At 37.2% G+C, this 20110-nt stretch overlaps 1 protein-coding gene across 1 annotated transcript in view; it reads right to left on the minus strand.

Moving 5' to 3' along the window:
• Nucleotides 1–20110, minus strand: part of FAM131C (family with sequence similarity 131 member C) — a 70836-nt gene that overhangs the window by 31521 nt on the left and 19205 nt on the right. The window contains exon 2 of the mRNA XM_053689849.1: nt 1400–1560. Coding sequence (XP_053545824.1) covers nt 1400–1560 — 161 coding nt within the window. The remainder of the gene's footprint in view (nt 1–1399; nt 1561–20110) is intronic.

The raw sequence follows: 20110 nt of genomic DNA on the forward strand, positions 1-20110 counted from the left end.
AGTCCAGCAACGTGTAATCAGGCAGTTTGGGGTTAAACAGTAGAATGGTCTAGCAAGCAAAGTCCCAGCAGTGTGTAATCAGGCAGTTTGGGGTTAACAGTAGAAATGTTCAAAACAAGCAATAGTCCAGATAACAGGAAACAGGCAGGAAGGGATTAGGAATCAAACAAGCCAGCAATTCCGATTCAAAATAAGTAATCCAAAAGTTACTTACAAGCAGGAACAGAACAAATAGGCCCCGAGGTGAGGAGACGCCGGAATAAGAAGGCCCTCTGACGTCAGCAGAAGGGGCCGAGGAGAACAAGGTTGCTAAGCAACCAAGGAAGCGCTACTGCGCTGTACAGAAGGAATCGATCAGCAGCTGAGCGATCGCGACATAGGTAATATGCAGTTTAACATATATATAGAGAGAGATAAGCGCTCAACCATCTCAGTAGCTTGTTCTCTGGCAGGTTACGACTTGGAAGCAGCCTCTTTTGGCCCAATGGTGCCTTTCATGGAAAGGGTTGCCATTTTCCTTGTTCAGAGAAGGATTACCTGGTATTTCAGAGTTGGCCTGACCTTATTAGGCTGAAACACACTGATATACTTCAGGAAAGCTCTCTCTTTTGTAAAGAGCACAATTGGGGTAAAAGTGCTGCTCCCAGGTGGTAAGTTGCCATAGAACAAGCTATTGTGCTGTTGTTCGTTCTTGGTTATACTGAAAAAGTAAGCTTATAAGACATGGAAATAAATATGATAGGGACTGTGTTGCAAAGCTTTTTTTTATTAATTGACCAGTTAAGAAGTTGTCCCTATGCAGTTGTATACTCTCCTAATGAGGAATCTTGTCCTGCAAGTGACAAATTGCTGGAAATAAATCACTCATTATTTTATAGATATTCCCTTAATGAAATAATATATGGTTGGTCAGCTGTTCACACTTAAAGGGACATTATACACTCATTTTTTCTTTGCATAAAAAATTATGCATACATTTTTTAAAAAACAAAAAACTTTATGGGCTATTTATATAGCCCATAAAGCTTTTTGGTTTTTTAAAAAATGTATAGTTTTGCTTATTTTTAAATAACATTGCTCTGATTTTCAGACTCCTAACCAAGCCCCAAAGTTTTATGAGAATACCGTCAGCTACCTTCTCCAGCTTGCTCCTGTTTGTGTAAAGGGTCTTTTCATATGCAAAAGAGGGGGGGGGGGGAGTGTCTTATTTGCCACTTGCAGTGGGCTTTCCAGCTACCTTTTCAACAGAGTTAAACTGACAGCTTCTAAGTACGTTTTTAAACAGTTTTATACTGGATTTTTATATCAGTATCTGTGCATCTTATTCTTTATAGTAGTGTCTATTACATGCATACAAATGAGTGTATCCTGTCCCTTTAAGCATGTCCGCTACATTTACCGTTCCCATATCTTCCTCATCTTCTTCCTCCTCTTCCTCAGGGGTTTCAGTAGGCACTGTGTCTGCTGGCGGAGGGGGGATGTCTGCAGGCACAGGAGGGCTTGTAGGTTTAGTGTTGTTATTTGATATGTGGAACTCCTTATGGCCACTGAAGAAGAACTCTGGGCAGAGAAAACATAGAGGGAGGTTACCAATTATTGTCAGATATATTGTTCCTCTATAAGGTGACATTTATTTATGACCCAGTTTTATATCACATTTCTCTTAATCCTTAACCTGTCTGAAGCCAGAAAGGCAGCCAAGTGGCCTAGATTAGAGCATAAATAATAGTGCTATTGTACGTTAACACTCAAGCACAATCAATAGCTTTTCTAAGTTATTTGTTATTGTTCAAGCAAATGTCTAGGGCACTCTTACATCTGCAATGTTGGATAATGTGGGCATGCTAAATTCCTTACATATTCACTTACTATGGGGGCACGCAGTAAAATTCATGTTGAATATTGCTAAAACGCTAAGCAGATGGTGCACTACGTCGAGGTTGCGCCAAGTGGATGGTTCACTAAGCCGAGAATGCACTAAGCTGAGGGTGGGCTAAGCCGAGGGTGCACTAAGCAGATGGTGCACTAAGCTGAGGGTGGGCTAAGCCAAGGGTGTACTAAGCAGATGGTGCACTAAACTGAGGGTGTGCTAAGCGGATGATGCACTAAGCGGAGGGTGCACTAAGTGGATGGTGCACTAAGCTGTGGGTGTGCTAAGCAGATGGTGCACTAAACTGAGGGTGTGCTAAGCGGATGGTGCACTAAGTGGATGGTGCACTAAGTGGATGGTGCACTAAGCTGTGGGTGTGCTAAGCAGATGGTGCACTAAACTGAGGGTGTGCTAAGCGGATAGTGCACTAAGAGGAGGGTGCACTAAGCGGATGGTGCACTAAGCTGTGGTTGTGTTAAGCAGATGGTGCACTAAGCTGTGGGTGTGTTAAGCAGATGGTGCCCTAAGCTGTGGGTGTGTTAAGCAGATGGTGCACTAAGATGTGGGTGTGTTAAGCTGAGGGTGCACTAAGCTGAGGGTGCACTAAGCTGAGGGTGTGCTAAGCTAAGCTGAGGGTGCACTAAGCTGAGGGTTTGTTAAGCGGATGGTGCACTAAGCTGAGGGTGTGCTAAGCAGATGGTGCACTAAGCTGAGGGTTTGTTAAGCGGATTGTGCACTAAGCTGAGGGTGTGCTAAGCAGATGGTGCACTAAGCTGAGGGATTGCTAAGCAGATGGTGCACTAAGCTGAGGGTGTGCTAAGCGGATGGTGCACTAAGCTGAGGGTGCACTAAGCTGAGGGTGTGCTAAGCGGATGGTGCACTAAGCTGAGGGTGCACTAAGCTGAGGTTGTGCTAAGCGGATGGTGCACTAAGCTGAGGGTGCACTAAGCTGAGGGTGCACTAAGCGGATGGTGCACTAAGCCTAGGGTGCAAGTAGTGGAATTCTTCATGTAGTTCTGTTCTATACTATTAATAATAATAGTTTAATTCAGGTCTCAAAAAGCTCAAACTTTTACAGCAGTATTTTGGATGCTTGATGCCAACACTTGACTCACCACTTGTAATATGAGGACACTGAGCAAGATAATAGCACTCCCTGTGCTATCAATTAGACGTAGGGGGCTTGCTAAACTATTTCTGCCATGTTAAGATGCTTTGGATAAGATTACACATTTATTCCTTGCGCAAAGTTGCAGAAAAAATAATGCACTCTGCGCCATCAATTGCACTCTACTTGTAATCTGGGCTCGTTATTTGCAACAGAAAGAGGAACCAATTCTAAAAAGACTAAAGCCACGTACAATAAATAATTATACCTAAGGACATATAAATGGCAGCCATCTACTTGATGTTATGAGGATGAAAGAACCATGTACCACAAACTGCCCTAACCCACTACAGACATCTCCTATGCCACTACAGCCTTGTTAGCATCATAAATTCCACAGTTAGGAACGCGTTGGCTTAAACAATCTTTCTAACATTGTGATCAGCATTCTTTTCAGTTGGCATCTAACCATTGGGTTTTATAATCAAACTGTTAGAAGACAGATCTCACCGTCATGACCTGAACAATAACAGTAAATCAATAGCATTTAACAGAATAAAACAGCAGCAACCCCAGACACCTTATGACTTCACCTTCCATAGAGAGCTTTGTACAATTTCGAGCAATGTTGATATACATCCTGGAATAACTGTCAGACCGACTGAACCTGCACACTAGAAGTCTTCTGCAGAACACACAATCCTCCTCACGCAAAGGCGCTAGATAACGAGTGGAGCACTATTTATTGCTCCTGATTGCGTGCTAATTGTGCTTGACATCGGCTTTTTGCGCATGTTGGGTACTGCACGTATTACAAGTTAAAAGTAAAAGGTTTTCGCACGCAAGCTAACCCAACACACAAAAAGCCGAAGTTAGAATATCGTGAAAAGTGGAAAAAAACACCCTGCTTGCACTCATTGCATTTTCTTTCTTTATATATATATATATATACTGTATATACAAGATGAGCAAACCAGCACTCTCTGTCCCAAATTGTTAATCCGGAGTCAGTGCTTCCCAAATATAAAAAACAAAATCAAATGTCCATAGGGAGGGCTCGCCGTGTTTATTATTAGACAGTAAACCTGTCTTCAGACATTTGTAATTTGTTTTTTCCACATGTCTGAAGACGGGGGTTACTCCCTGAAAATGTTAACATTTGAATACATATGTATGTATGTCTATGTTAAAGCCCTGCAGTCTCTTTTCTTCTAACACCTGAGACCTCATATCTTTGAGCGCTTTACTTTTTAATGTATTTTTTATGTGTTTTGTGAAGCTTTTTATTAGAGTATAAAGAGCTCTTAAGTCAAATTAAATTAAATTACGCTCACATTAAATGGTGCTTTAGCTAATGTGTTTGCTTTTAACTTTTGATACACATATTAAGTATTAACACACATATACATATATATATTTACAGGGAACACAGAGTTCCTATACATACACCGCTATGTAAAGGCACTTTTCAGTGCCGTTTTTTCTAACACCCACCTTTTTTAATCACTTAAAACTGTCTCCTGCAGTTATTAATAAAAAAAATAATGATGCTACATTTTTTTTTTTAAAAAAAGACACGCTACACTAAATTTAATTTGGGGCAATTGGGGCACATTTTAAAATTAACCAGAGGTCTGCCCTCTGGTTAATTTTTGAAGCGCTAATTGCTACTGCTATAAATTAGCCCTCCACTTGTAATCTAACCCAGAATGTATTTACAAATCAAAAATAACATTTATTTTCGCCCTCAATCATGACTCGCACTTCAACACACTTTAGAGTGCACAAAAAATACATGATTTCACACTTATTGACTCTTTAAAGGGACAGTGTACTGTAACATTATTTCCCTTTAATGTGGTTTCAATGACTTGTTATACCAGCTGTATAAAATGTATGAAACATTGCTTCTTTAGGTTTATTTTGTATATTAAATAGCTGATTTTGTTCTTTGAAACCACAAGCCATTAAAATGGGTTGCGCTTACAGGAAAATCAGATATTCTTATTTTATGACTTTCTGTACACACACATGCTTATTTATACTATATCTGTCTGTATACCAAAGCCCAATGATTAAGGTCTAATATTAAAATGCTCTCCGCTCAAATTAGATGTTCTAAGACATCTCGTCTGTATGAAGAGGTCCCTAATAAAACACAAATTTGAAAGCTATTTATCTCACTATGCAGGTTTCTTGATGTGTAAGAGAGACACCTACATTACAGGTCTAAAAAAAATCCCAAAGATTCTCTTCAAGCCGGAAAGGTTTTGAATATCAGGCCCTTAGAGAGAACAATGGAAAATTAACATTTTATTACTTATCTCTCCTACCCCCTACTGGCAGTGTTATTTTTTCTGCTGGCTGTGTTTACATAGATTTTCTATAGACAATACTTAAGTATAGAAACTTCCAGTATAGGTAGGGAAACCCCAGGCAAAATCAATCAGCTATTTCAAATACTGATATAAAGGTAAATGATCTATTTGCAAACAATTTATTTCACTTCAGCAGGTAAAATGGGTCATTGAGAACAAACAAAAGGGAACATTTTTTTTAGGGCAACTGGTCCCTTTAAGTAAAATCTGTTTGCATACTGGCCAATAAGGACAATGCTTTATTGAAGGAAAGGAACATGCCCCATAAAAAAAACCAAATGCATTTTTTTTCAGTACATAAAATGTTTCCATTTTTCAAAAGACTAATGATTTTTTTAAACCCTCTTTTAGATGCAACAAAGATAAATGGCTTTAATGTTCCTTTGACAATATGTAGTGGAGTCCATTAGTAAAGCTTTTCCAGAATTCCTCACAGGAGTGATGTGCTGGCAGCTTTAGGTTCATCACATGAGTGCCTGGCGGTGGATACAGCAAACAAAGCTGTAAAGACGAAGGCCAGAGGGTAACCATGACAACTGACACACGCAAAGTCTGATGAAAAACAAGTCACAGATGCACAAATACAGTAAACACACAGGATAAAATAAACACAATATGCACAGAGCAATAGAACACTCCTGCATAAATAGATTCATGTAACAGTCACACACATAGATACAAGTATCAATGCCCACATTTGGAATTCCAAAATCCAGAATTATTCTGAGATCCAGAATTTTTCAACAATTAAAAAATAAATAAAAAAATTTACAATTTTCCCTGTTAGTTAGTAACAATCTTCTCTCTCTGCATCTTTGGTTTGGTTTCTGTGTCAGTCTATATTTAATTAAAACAATAACTATTATCTTTCTGACTACAGTACTGTATTATGTTTCAGATGGTACATAAAGTAATAAAAATTATATAAAACTACCTTAACCCCTTAATGACCGGACCATTTTTCAATTTTCTTACCCTTAATGACAATGGCTATTTTTACTTTTCTGCAGTGTTTGCGTTTAGCTATAATTTTCCTCTTACTCGTTTACTGTACCCACACATATTATATACCGTTTTTCTCGTCATTAAATGGACTTTCTAAAGATACCATTATTTTAATCATATCTTATAATTTACTAAAAAAAAAAAAATGATAAAATATGAGGAAAAAATGGAAAAAAACACACTTTTTCTAACTTTGACCCCCAAAATCTGTTACACATCTACAATCACCTAAAAACACCCATGCTAAATAGCTTATACATTTTGTCCTGAGTTTAGAAATACCCAATGTTTACATGTTCTTTGCTTTTTTTGCAATTTATGGGGCAATAAATACAAGTAGCACTTTGCTATTTCCAAACCACTTTTTTTCAAAATTAGCGCTAGTTACTTTGGAACCCTGATATCTGTCAGGAATACCTGAATATCCCTTGACATGTATATATTTTGTTTTAGAAGACATCCCAAAGTATTGATCTAGGCCCACTTTGGTATATTTCATGCCACCATTTCACCGCCAAATGCGATAAAAAAAAAAAAAAGTTCACTTTTTCACAAATTTTGTCACAAACTTTAGGTTTCCCACTGAAATTATTTACAAACAGCTTCTGCAATTATGGCACAAATGGTTGTAAATGCTTCTCTGGGATCCCCTTTTTCAGAAATAACAGACTTATATGGCTTTGTGGTTGCTTTTTGGTAATTAGAAGGCCGCTAAATGCCGCTGCGCACCACACATGTTTTATGCCCAGGAGTGAAGGGGTTAATTAGGGAGCTTGTAGGGAGCTTGTAGGGTTAATTTTAGCTTTAGTGTAGTGTAGTAGACAACCCCAAGTATTGATCTAGGCCCATTTTGGTATATTTTATGCCACCATTTCACCGCCAAATGCGAGCAAATAAAAAAAAAACTTTACATTTTTCACAATTTTAGGTTTCTCACTGAAATTATTTACAAACAGCTTGTGCTATTATGGCAGAAATTGTTGTAAAAGCTTCTCTGGGATCCCCTTTGTTCAGAAATAGCAGACTTATATGGCTTTGGCGTTGCTTTTTGGTAATTAGAAGGCCGCTAAATGCTGCTGCGCACCACACGTGAATTATGGCCAGCAGTGAAGGGGTTAAATTAGGTAGCTTGTAGGGAGCTTGCAGGGTTAATTTTAGAGATCAGCCTCCCACCTGACACATCCCACCCCCTGATCCCTCCCAAACAGCTCTCTTCCCTCCCCCACCCCACAATTGTTACCGCCATCTTAAGTACTGGCAGAAAGTCTGCCAGTACTAAATAAAAGAGTTTCATAAAATATTTTAGTTGTGATGGACCCCTGCCTTAGCACCAACCTTCCTGATCCCCCCTCCAGCTCTCTAACCCTCTCCCCTACCCAATTACCGCCATCTTGGGTACTGGCAGCTGTCTGCCAGTACCCAGTTTGGCCCCACAAACCAAACTATTTTAATTTTATTTATAACTTTTATTTGTAAGTTTAATTATTTCTGTAGTGTAGCAGCCCCCCCACAATACCCCCACCCCCTCCCCCTCCCAGATCCTTTTAAATGTAAAAAAAAAACAAAAACTTTTTTTCCCCTTCCTTTTTCATTGGTGTCAGTGTGGCTAATGCGCGCATGTGCACGTGCACGCGCGCCCACGTGCGCCCACATGCACACGCGCACCCGTGCACTTACGCGCGCATCGTGCACGCGCGCGCACACGCTCCCTCCTCCCACCGGACAAAGGCACCATCGGCACCATCACTACCGGTGCAGAGAGGGCCACAGAGTGGCTCTCTCTGCATCGGAGGCTTGTAAAGGGGTATTGCAGGATGCCTCCATATCGAGGCATCACTGCAATACCCTCAGAGCTGCTGGAAGCGATTGTGATCACTTCCAGCACTCTGTTAGACAACTGACGTACCAGGTACGTCTATTGTCATTAACAGTAAGTTTTTGCATGACGTACCTGGTACGTCAGTTGTCATTAAGGGGTTAAAGTTACGAGTATACGCTAAATTATAGCAAGTAAATATTGAATAAATGACATAAGATATTGCTATTTACATCTCCTAAGCTGTCCAGGGGTCAAGTCCTACAATAAAAAGTGTGGGAACTCACCAAGACTTCCACCCCTTTACAATTAATATTGTTTTATGCACACACACACACACACTGTATTTATATGTATATAATCTATACACTTTGGTTAATGAAAGCAAATTGAATCCAATGAAGTGTTGAATGGTTGCCTTTGGGCCAGAGACTCCTCCTCTGTCACAGAGTCTCACCCACTTAAAGGACCAGTCAACACTGTAGATTTGCATAATTAACAAATGCATGATAAGAAGACAATGCAATAGCACTTAGTCTGAACTTCAAATGAGTAGTAGATTTTTGTTAAATTAATTGCAGTTATGTCTATTTCCACTCCCCCTGTATTATGTGACAGCCATCAGCCAATCACAAATGCATATACGTATATGCTTTGAATTCTTGCACATGCTCAGTAGGAGCTGGTGACTCAAAAAGTATAAATATAAACCGACTGTGCACATTTTGTTAATGGAAGTAAATTGGAAAGTTGTTTAAAATTGCATGCTGTATCTGAATCATGAAGTTTAATTTTGACTTGAGTGTCTCTTTAAGGTGCAATAGTCCTATTTCTGCTGAGGGGAGCTAAATAACCCCAGAGCAAGCACCAGAAATGTAAATACCATGTGTTCCACACACAGTGACGTGCGGTGAGGTCAGAGGCTGGTGAGGCACTGGCAATGATACACACAAGAATCCCACACACACATATATATATATATATATATATATATATATATATATATATATATATATATACAAACATATCACTAAATTACTGGCACAAACAAGTATTTCACACCTGAAAAGAGTTAGTTATGTTAACCTCTAGCACAGGGGTCATCAATTGTGGCCCTCCAGAGGTTTTAGAACTACATTTCTCATGATGCTCAGCCAGCTGAAATACAGACCGAGCATCAAAGGAAATAGCACATAACACACGTACTGGACACAGACAGACAGACCCCCCACACACATACACAGACAGACAGACCTCCCCACACACACCCAGACAGATATTCCCCCCCACACACACACACACACACAGACCCACAGACCTTGGGATTGGCAATACTTCCAGGACATAATACACCTAATATATAATTTATATGTCTTTCTACTATTATATATAATTAAAAAAAAAACAAATATTGCTTACAAAAAAGCCAGGTGAGTGATATCAATGCATAAATTGAGAAGCCATTAAAATATGGTATCAATCTAATCTAGCTATTTTTTGTAAGCAATAGCTGACACCTACTAGTAGAAGGTTAAAAGAAAATTAAAGTGCTAGATTTGTTAGAGCATTTTATTAGAACATTGTGTCCCTTGCAAACTATAGAGTTCACCTTACAAAGTGCATAGCATGACTGTTCATGTAGTATTTAAATTTGATCACATTAAAATCTATTTGAAAACCTTGCAAATTCTGCATTACAAAAGGTCTGTGCACACAATAAATGTTGATATACACAGTACACACAGTATATATCAGTAATTAAGTGCTGCATTATAAAAAGTCTGCACACACAGTTAATGTTTATATATGCTATGTAAATATCAGCAAATAGGCGCAGGAAAGCCAAATATCTCCCTGCAGAATAAATATTTGACAATCATGTAATGCCGCCATTTAAAAATTAAATAATTTCATGGATACAGCTCTTAAAAAGCTGAGTGGAATTTATGTTATTGGCCTCCTTTGCTGTTCAGTTTACTACAGAAAATAATGACTGTACCAAACCACATACAGCACAGTACATATTATCACTCAGCACTAGTTGTGTATGTATACAAAATGGTAACTCACTGAATGGTGTTTAATGTTTTTTATTATTATTGTTATCACTGTACTGTAGATAATATGGTGTATTCTTTATTAGCTTGTTGACTGAAATGATGTAGTTTGTTTACTGTTATGTCTCATGATTAAGTTATTTTACAATGGTTATAGAAAAAAGTGTTTTAATATCCATCCCAGTAAAATATTAATTTATAAAGCACAGAGGTGAATAGGTTAAAACTTTTATATATACTTAGTGTCCAAAAGCAAAAGAAGGAGATGTTATATCTGAAAGTGTGAGAGCCAAGAGGAAAATCAGGCAAAAATGTGTTCGACTAATTTATATAAATGTGCTGTATTTACATCATCTATAGTTTAGTTACTGAAGTCCAATGAGGAATGTGGCATAAATCCCTTGGGATTACAAAAAATAAATATTTAAAAGCTTAAAAACTTTTTAATTTGTTTATTTAAATTATTAAAAAAGTGTAATTACACACATAGGACAGGTGAGGTCCTGCCTCACCTGCCTTCTATGACTGCACGTCACTGCCACACAGTGCACAGTGATCACACAGCAGGACCACTGAAAGGCTTGCATTTAGTGTATTGTAGGAAGTGTTACTGCCCATTACTAGAGGATCTCACTATCCTACTAACCAGACTATGCTCCAGCTCCTCCCACCAGCAGCAGCAGTGTTTACTGAAGTTTTATTGTTCTCTGTCCAGGGGGAACTTAGTTCCACCTGCAAAAATAGTGCAGGAGCTCCATTCCCATGCGTTCTCGCTGGGCTTGACCCCAGAAGCTGTCCCATTTTACATACGCAAGTACAAATATTCCGAAATCCAGACCTTTTGCGGTCCCAAGTAGTTTAGATGAATAATTTTGTACCTTTATACATCACACACACAACACAATGTAGCAGCCAGTCAAGTAAATCACACACACACAAATGTTATTGAAATTCAAAGAAATACAATGTAGAGATGCATAGATTTTTTTTTAATTAGAGAGGCCAGCATTTGTGAACTTTAGTGGGACTGGGGAAGTTGTAGACACTTAATTTTTTTGCCCCTTGAGCCAGCGCTGCAATTTCCACAAATATTTTTCCCGGCTGCTTTTGCTTGTTTGTACTTTGCTCCTCCCCTGCCCAATTTCACTATGAATGTTGTGGGCGTGCCGTGGGGCTTGCGAAGTTGCACTGCTAGCCTAAACCTGCCTGCCTATCTGTGCTCACTGCTCAGTGACGTGTGGAGCAGTGGAGTCACTCACTGCTGTGCTAAACGGGAACCGGGAAATCGTGAGGGGGATGCCTGGCACCTGACCGCATGACTGTCTGACACTGTCTCTAAAGTGAAGGAGCCACGTATGATGCCCACCAGACTGTACGGTTACGTTACACTTAGTGCACACTGAAGAGGTAGGAGGGGAGAGCGGGCAGGGGTCTGGGGGTGGGCAGAGTGCAGAGGTGATTGGCCATAAGAAGCGGTAGGCACGCAGCCCGGGGCTTTGCACTGACAGACTTGGAACAGAGTCAGAGAGCAGAATTTTCATAATTTGCGCGCCTAAACCTTTTCTTTAGTGATTTATTTTAGAGTGCTCTGTTTATCTTTCATTTGATGGAGCAGCTCTAGGCATGAGCTTTATAATTAATGCAGTGCAGATTACATATTTTGTATGTGTGTGTGTGTCTGAGTTTTTGTGTGTGTGTGTGTCTGAGTGTTTTTGTGTGTGTGTGTCTGAGTGTTTTTGTGTGTGTGTGTGTGTGTGTGTCTGAGTGTTTTTGTGTGCGTGTGTGTCTGAGTGTTTTTGTGTGTGTGTGTGTTTGAGTGTTTTTGTGTGTCTGAGTGTTTTTGTGTGTGTGTGTGTCTGAGTGTTTTTGTGTGTGTGTGTGTCTGAGTGTTTTTGTGTGTGTGTCTGAGTGTTTTTGTGTGTATGTGTCTGAGTTTGTGTGTGTGTCTAAGTGTTTGTGTGTGTGCCTGAGTGTTTTTCTGTGTGTGTTTTTGTGTGTGTGTATGAGTGTGTTTCCGATTGTTTGTGTGTGCATTTGAGTGTGTTTTTAAGTGTGTCTGAGTGTGTCTGAGTGTTTGTATGTGTGTGTGCCTTGTTTTTGTGTTTGTGTGTGTCTGCTTTCTGGGGGGGGTGACACCATAACTTACCGCACTGAGTGACACCAACCCTAGCGACGCCACTGTACGCTCATTTTACAAGTTGAAATTAAACGCAGCACAATTGCATTTTACGTTCATCAGGAATGTGAGTTAAAAAAAGATTTACCAAACACAACATAAATACATTTAACATTACAGTTACACTCATATAAAAACTATCTGATAAAAATAATTCACATCAAATTAATAAAATTGTTTTATAAGGGTTCAAAAGGTATATGGTATATGGCCATGCATTTGACTGCAAAGGGGGTGCTCTTCCTGCTTTTAGCAAGGACGGTCTATGTAGCTGACTATGGCAATTTGGTAAGCTCACAAGAGCTAATTACGATTCGAAATTTAAATATTTTTTTTATACATTCATCTATTCTAATCCTATTTCAAATGTTTATCAAACATACTAACATTCTAATTTCAAATATTGGTTTTAGAAATGTAATTAAAATTTAGTAATATTTGTTTGAATATTAAAATCGAATGTTAGCAATAACATTCGATTTTGATTTAATGTATGCGATTCAAAATGGAAACAATCGATTTCGAATGTTCATAATATCTAATATACACATTTGAAATTCAAATATGTATAGTTTGAACTATTATGAACATTCAAATTCAAAAGTAACATTGAATTAGAAAGCAAAATTTTAAATTGAAAGCAACATTCAAAAATCGAAAATAACATTCTATTATTAAAGAATTTGATTGTGTAAAATGAATATACAAAGGAATATTTGTTCGAACAATTTTGATTTAGCCACATTCGTCCATCCAAACTAATTACTGGGCAAACTCTTATTGTTTCCATAGGGTGCGTTTGCAAAGCAATGTAAATTTTAGTAACATAATTAAATTATTTTAAAACCTTTATTTTGTATGCAGTTTTTTTGCAGTACAGGGTTAATTTATGATGCATGAATACAAAATGACTGTCCTAGTGTGAAATGAATGCAGTAAGCCATAAGCAATGTTAACTCCTTGGATACCAGAGAGCGTAGCAACATATTGCTAAGTCTGGCGGAAAAATAATAATAAATAAGCCTTATTGCTGCATATTACACACCTATAGCGTATATCACCAGAGCTAAACATTTCCAATAGCCTGTAATCAGTAAAAAGCATACCGCAAACAAAAATAATTTAGGCAGCTACTGGTATATGACAAATGCATTTCTAAATCTTTATTACTGGATTTTTTTTCTTCCTTTTGAACTTTATTGCTATTAATATTATTATTATGTAACTGCAAAATATGACAGTATAAATCTGGAGTAAATCTATTTTGCATACAAACTATTAAAGTGAAAGTAAATTTTCAACAACAGAATTAATGCTATGGATTCCTCTTATAACAATCTATGTAGTCGCTAAGTAGGGTTTTTTTGCACTACTTTTAATTTTTTATGTTTTATTGATTATTCTATCATACCGTCGTATGTTCCTCTGCCCCCACGCTCATTTCCTGATTTTGTTATTTTACAAGTAAGAGAGGTCCCACCTGCTCTTACGTGTTCATCCATACGCGCTCCCGTGAAGCAACATTTATTGCTTTGTGCCAATGCGGCAAAGTCAATCACTATGTTTCCCTGTTTCTGGAAAATGCGCATGCGTGTCTCATGAACGCACTTCTATACAGGGAGTAAATTCAATGAGACATGCATGCGTAGTTGAAGTTGGGGGCGTAAGTAAGAATTTTCAGACGCCACTGGGGGACCAATAAAAATCGTTAAGACGATATTTGTCATTTAAAAATAATGTTTGTTTTTTTAGCCAGGCGGAGGAATGGCTGTATATTGATGGAGATTGAAAGTTAGAAAATCATGAATTAAACTACATATTTTGGGATGTATTTTGCGTTGTGGAATAGAGGTGCTTAATAGTTTACTTTCGCTTTAAATAATATCCTCTGTGCTGAAGCATATTTGCAGATAATCTAACAATCTATTGCAGATACATTAGTGCTAAGATTTTAGATGAAGTTTAACTAAGACATTTTGGCCCCAGTTTCAATCTTTCCAAAATTCTTGTTCGATATTGAAAAGATTGGATCATCCTTTCCCCCCCCCCCCCCCATCATTCAATTTTACACAGCAGCTTTAGAACTCCCATGATATTCAGTTAACGAGGATAATGGATAACTGTTAACGAGGTTAACGGATGTCGATCTGCATTGCAAAAACAGAATCCTCTCTCTCTCTCTGCATGTTCAGCACTCTTTACAAGTAACATGGCCTTGTCAGTGAGTCCTTTCTAAGATTACAAGTGGAGCACTAATTTGGTTATCGCTACTGCAAGCTCGCGGTGGCAATTAATGCTTATAAAATTAACCAGAGATCAGATCTCTGGTTAATTTTATAAATGTCCCCCAGTTGGCCCTAAAATACAGTGTAATATACTTTATTTAAAAAATAATTATAATAGCATCTTTATTTTTTAATAAAAAAAATGCAAAAAAAAGTTATAAGGGTTTAAAGTTGTCAGCTGTGGGGTGTGAAAAGTGCCTTTACATTGCGGTCTATGGGAACTGTGTGTTCCCTGTAAATATATATGTATATACTTATATATACATATATACAGTTGTGCTAATTAGTTTACATACCCTGGCAGAATTTATGATTTCTTGGCCATTTTTCAGAGAAAATTTTTCAAACCCAACTTGTGTGCGCTTCTTGATTAGAGTTTGAACACTGCTGATTTGCATTCTCAATTCCTTGGATATCTTTTTATATCCCTTTCCTGTTTTATACAGTTCAACTACCTTTTCCCGCAGATTCTTTGACAATTCTTTTTCTTTCCCCGTCAGTGCAGCACTGGATGAAAGATGCAAGGGTCTGTCAGGAGTCCAGAAACTCATTGACCTTTTATACACACACACTAATTACAAGAAAACAGATCACAGGTGAGGATGGTTACCTTTAATAGCCATTCAAACACCTTTGTGTCAACTTGTGTGCATGTTATCAGGCCAAAATCACCAGGGTATGTAAACTTTTGATCAGGGTCATTTGGGTAGTTTCTGTTGTCATTATGATTTAAAATGAGTAAATACAGTTGATTGATAATAAATGGCTTCAGCCAAACACTAACCATGAGTGAAAGAAACGTTTTTGTGTTATCATTCATATTCTCTGAAAAATGGCCAAGAAATCATAAATTCTGCCAGGGTTTGTAAACTTATGAGCACAACTGTGTATATGTATGTGTTAATATGTGTATACACACATATTAACACATAAATATATATGTATATAGTCATATACATATATATTTACAATTTGCGGCCATCGCTGCACGACTTACCCCCTTCTCTACGCTACTTCTCATGCCATGTCTCATGGCATGAAAACGAGACTCCCACTGGAGACTATGGAAGCGTGCTCTCGTGAGCACAATGCTTCCCAGCAATACGAACATGACCTCGCGTTCGCATTGCTCTCAACTTGTAATACCAGTGTTGATACAGCAGAAAGGGTCACAGTGCACGTGGAGACCAGGGATCCTACCAAATCCCAGGTATACAGCAAATCACATAGACGGTCCACTGTGGACAGTCTATGTGAAATTGTAATACCAGCGCACATTAGCATGCACTGGTATTACTCAGTGGAGTGCAAATATCGCTTTCACGAATGCAATATTTAGTGCTCCACTTGTAATCTGGCCCTTAATGGGACTAATGGAGCACATGTCCGTGTTGCTATTGTATTATTATGATTATTATCATTTATTTGTTTAGCTCTGCAAAATTCCATAGTGTTGGGATAGGGTGTTTATTTTTTTGTAGTGTCAATTACTGATAGGTATACACTGGTATTGATATCTGTATACATCTCGCAACAGTCACTCTCTTGTATTTACATTTAATTGATGGCGACGATGTATTAAGCATCATTTGTTTTTTGACGCAATTCAATCGTCACGAAAAAGGGCCATGGCTAGTACCATTTTGTTTATTTGGTTCTAACACAATCAGATTGGTGGTTGATATTGTTATTGTTTATATGTTTTATTGGTCGATCTGTGGGTGTTGCGCTTTGGCTGTTGAATTCGATGCGTCTATTTTGTTGTTGATATTTAGTCAATAACTTGTGTCTGGTGGTTTATGATTGCAAAAGTCAATGCTGTCCATTGTATGAGTGACTTTTCTATATCTGATACAATATTTTTTTAAGTACAAGAATGGTCTTATTGTTCGTATTCTGATCATTTCAATGAAGAAAATTTAATTGACTAGATTTGACCCCTTTATTAGCAATTTAGCAAAATTTAACTGTCAACTCTATTTTCTCAAATGAAAAAGTATATATAATAATGATATATTTAATCCTTTTTAGTCTCCACAATTTCCCTATTTATTGGGTTATAATGAAGGGGTTACAGACGCTAACTTAAAGGGACACTGAACCCAAAATTTTTCTTTTGTAATTCAGATAGACTGTGCAATTTTAAGCAACTTTCGAATTTACTCCTATTATCAATTTTTCTTTGTTCTCTTGCTATCTTTATTTGAAAAAGAAGGCATCTAAGCTTTTTTTGGGTTCAGAACTCCGGACAACACTTTTTTATTGGTGAATGAATTTATCCACCAATCAACAAGGACAACCCAGGTTGTTAACCAAAAATGGGCCGGCATCTAAACTTACATTCTTGCATTTCAAATAAAGATACCAAGAGAATGAAGAAAATTTAATAATAGGAGTAAATGAGAAAGTTGCTTAAAATGTCATGCTCAATCTGAATAAAAAAATAACTTTTTTGGGTACAGTGTCCCTTTAAAGGGACACTGAACCCAATTTGTTTCTTTCATGATTCAGATAAATCATGCAATTTACTCATATAATCAATTTTTCTTCATTCTTTTTTATTTGAAAAGCAAGAATGTAAATTTAGAAGCTGGCCCATTTTTGGTTCACAACCTGGGTTGTGTTTGCTGATTGGTGGCTAAATGCACCAACCATTAAACAAGTGCTGTCATGATAGCTGCCTTAGATAACAAATGTTTTAAATAAAGATAGCAAGAGAACGAAGAAAAATTGATAATAGGAGTAAATTAGAACGTTGCTTAAAATTGCTGCTGTATCTGAACCATGAAAGAAAACAATTTGGGTTTAGTATCTCTTTAATATTACACAAAGGTGATTATTAAAATGAACATGAAACCCAAACTTTTTCTTAAATGATTCAGATAGAGCATACCATTTTTTTAAAATCTTTCCAATTTACTTCTGTTTAAAATTTGCTTCGTTCTCTTGGTATCCTTTGTTGAAAGAGCAACAGTGCATTCCGGGAAGGTAGCAGAGCTGGATATATATGCAGCTACCCATCAAGGTCCTGATCCTACCTAGAGAGGTAAATTGAAAAATTGCTTGCTCTATCTGAATTATGAAATAAAAATGTGGGGTTTTGTGTCCCTTTAACTAAATACAGGCATTATAAGATCGCGTTTGCGAAGTGGATTTTCTAAATATTGTGGTAACGATTTGTGTTCTCGTTTTCTATCTGTTCTCTGTTTCTGTGCGAGATAACAAGTAACTGGTCAACTGATACACTTAAATATGTAAATTACAGGAACGTTAGTGGAAGTCTATAAAAGAGAGATGAGCTTAAGTGGATCATTGTTAGAATAAATACAGACAAATTGGCATTGATTTTTTCAGTGTGTTTTGTCTAGACTTGTGCAGCAGCAAATAATTCATTTAAGACAAATCATTTGTAACAAATATTCTGAAAAATTGGTTTTCAGAATATTTGTTTGTTGCTGTTTTCGATATTCGTTGAAGACGAAACAAATACTGAATATTTGGTGACATTTTTGTTAAATTGAATGTAAATGTTCCCTTTGCTGCAGGTGAAAAAGTGTCATCTGTAGTTTTATAGTTACCTTTAGCGCACTGGGGAGCCGCGCTAATCCCGACCCCTTTAGCGTGGCGGATCTCCTTTAGGCTCTGTGATCTGCCACGCTAAGCCTCTTATTACTGCGGCCCTGGGCTCTGTGAATAAGGGTTAGGATTAGTGTGGCTCCCCTGGCGCGCTATAGGTAAGTATTTTACCTTTTAAAGCTAATTTAAAGAAAATTAATTTTAACTAATGCATTTCATTATTATATATTTGTTTTCTTTAGAATAGTTTGAATCAGTTTGAATGTTTGTTTAGTGAAAACAAAACAAATATCTGTAGATTCGTTACGAATATATGCATTATATGAATATTTGTCACTAAACAAATGCAGATGATAGTTTCTTCCATGTACAGAAACAATATTCTTTTTAAAAATCTCTTGTAATACTCTGAAAAAAGCAGAAAAGTTAAATCTAGAACTTTATCAAGTCTCATTAGATGTCACATTTGATATGGGAAAACGGGCCCATACATGTGTTGATAGGTATCATGATTTTGTGATCGCTTATAACACTGATTATGCAGATAAGAGGGAAATAAGAGAATTCATGTGTAAAGCAATGTGGACATTTAACCTCTGCACAATGTATTTTCCTGGCAATAAGAGTGATAAATCACTGCACTGTGTGGTTAACTGGCAATAAGGGGTGAAATTGTTGCATTATGTGTATTACGTACTAACAAATTAAGGCTTAAATCACTGTACTATGGGCCAGATAACAAGTGGTTATGATATTTGCATTGCTGTGGTATATTAACCAACCCTCTACAGCAGTGTTTTTCAACCAGTGTGCCGTGAGAGATCCTCAGGTGTGCCACGGCAGACTGACAACAGTGTGACATATTTTTTAAACTTTGCTTTTTTTTACTCCCAGGGCAGGGGTAGTTTGTAGGAGGCATGGCATTACAGCACAATACATACAGTATGTGTGTGTTTGTGTGTATGTGTATATATATACAGGGAGTGCAGAATTATTAGGCAAGTTGTATTTTTGAGGATTAATTTTATTATTGAACAACAACCATGTTCTCAATGAACCCAAAAATCTCATTAATATCAAAGCTGAATAGTTTTGGAAGTAGTTTTTAGTTTGTTTTTAGTTATAACTATTTTAGGGGGATATCTGTGTGTGCAGGTGACTATTACTGTGCATAATTATTAGGCAACTTAACAAAAAACAAATATATACCCATTTCAATTATTTATTTTTACCAGTGAAACCAATATAACATCTCAACATTCACAAATATACATTTCTGACATTCAAAAACAAAACAAAAACAAATCAGTGACCAATATAGCCACCTTTCTTTGCAAGGACACTCAAAAGCCTGCCATCCATGGATTCTATTAGAATTTTAGTAATTCCCCTAAAAGAAGGGGATTTACGTTTGGGGACAGGTCAAAGTTTCCCAAAATATCCCAACAGGGTAGGCCTATGTATCCCTGGGGGGCAGTGCCTGATACCTGGGTAAATATCAAAGAAATATAAAGAAAGAAAAAGAGGTATCTTGTGGCACACTTAAATGGAAAACTTTATTTTCGATCTGATATTATAGAAAAGGCATTAAGGAGAAAATTAAAATATAACTTTTATTTATTTCTTTAAAACATTTAATGACATGAAAACAAAACATATAAAATAGGGAGATTTGATGTTTTCAAAAAGTGTATCCCAAATGGTACTAAATTGTCATTTGTAAGTCATATATGAACAGCTAGATAATTGCTGTTTAATAAATAAACTCTATCAATCTGTATTTTGTTTTCCTATTACCATGGGAATTTACTTGTACTCATTAGTGTCAAATTTCCCTAG

This window comes from Bombina bombina, chromosome 8 (assembly GCF_027579735.1).
Source record: "Bombina bombina isolate aBomBom1 chromosome 8, aBomBom1.pri, whole genome shotgun sequence".
NCBI classification, from domain to species: domain Eukaryota; kingdom Metazoa; phylum Chordata; class Amphibia; order Anura; family Bombinatoridae; genus Bombina; species Bombina bombina.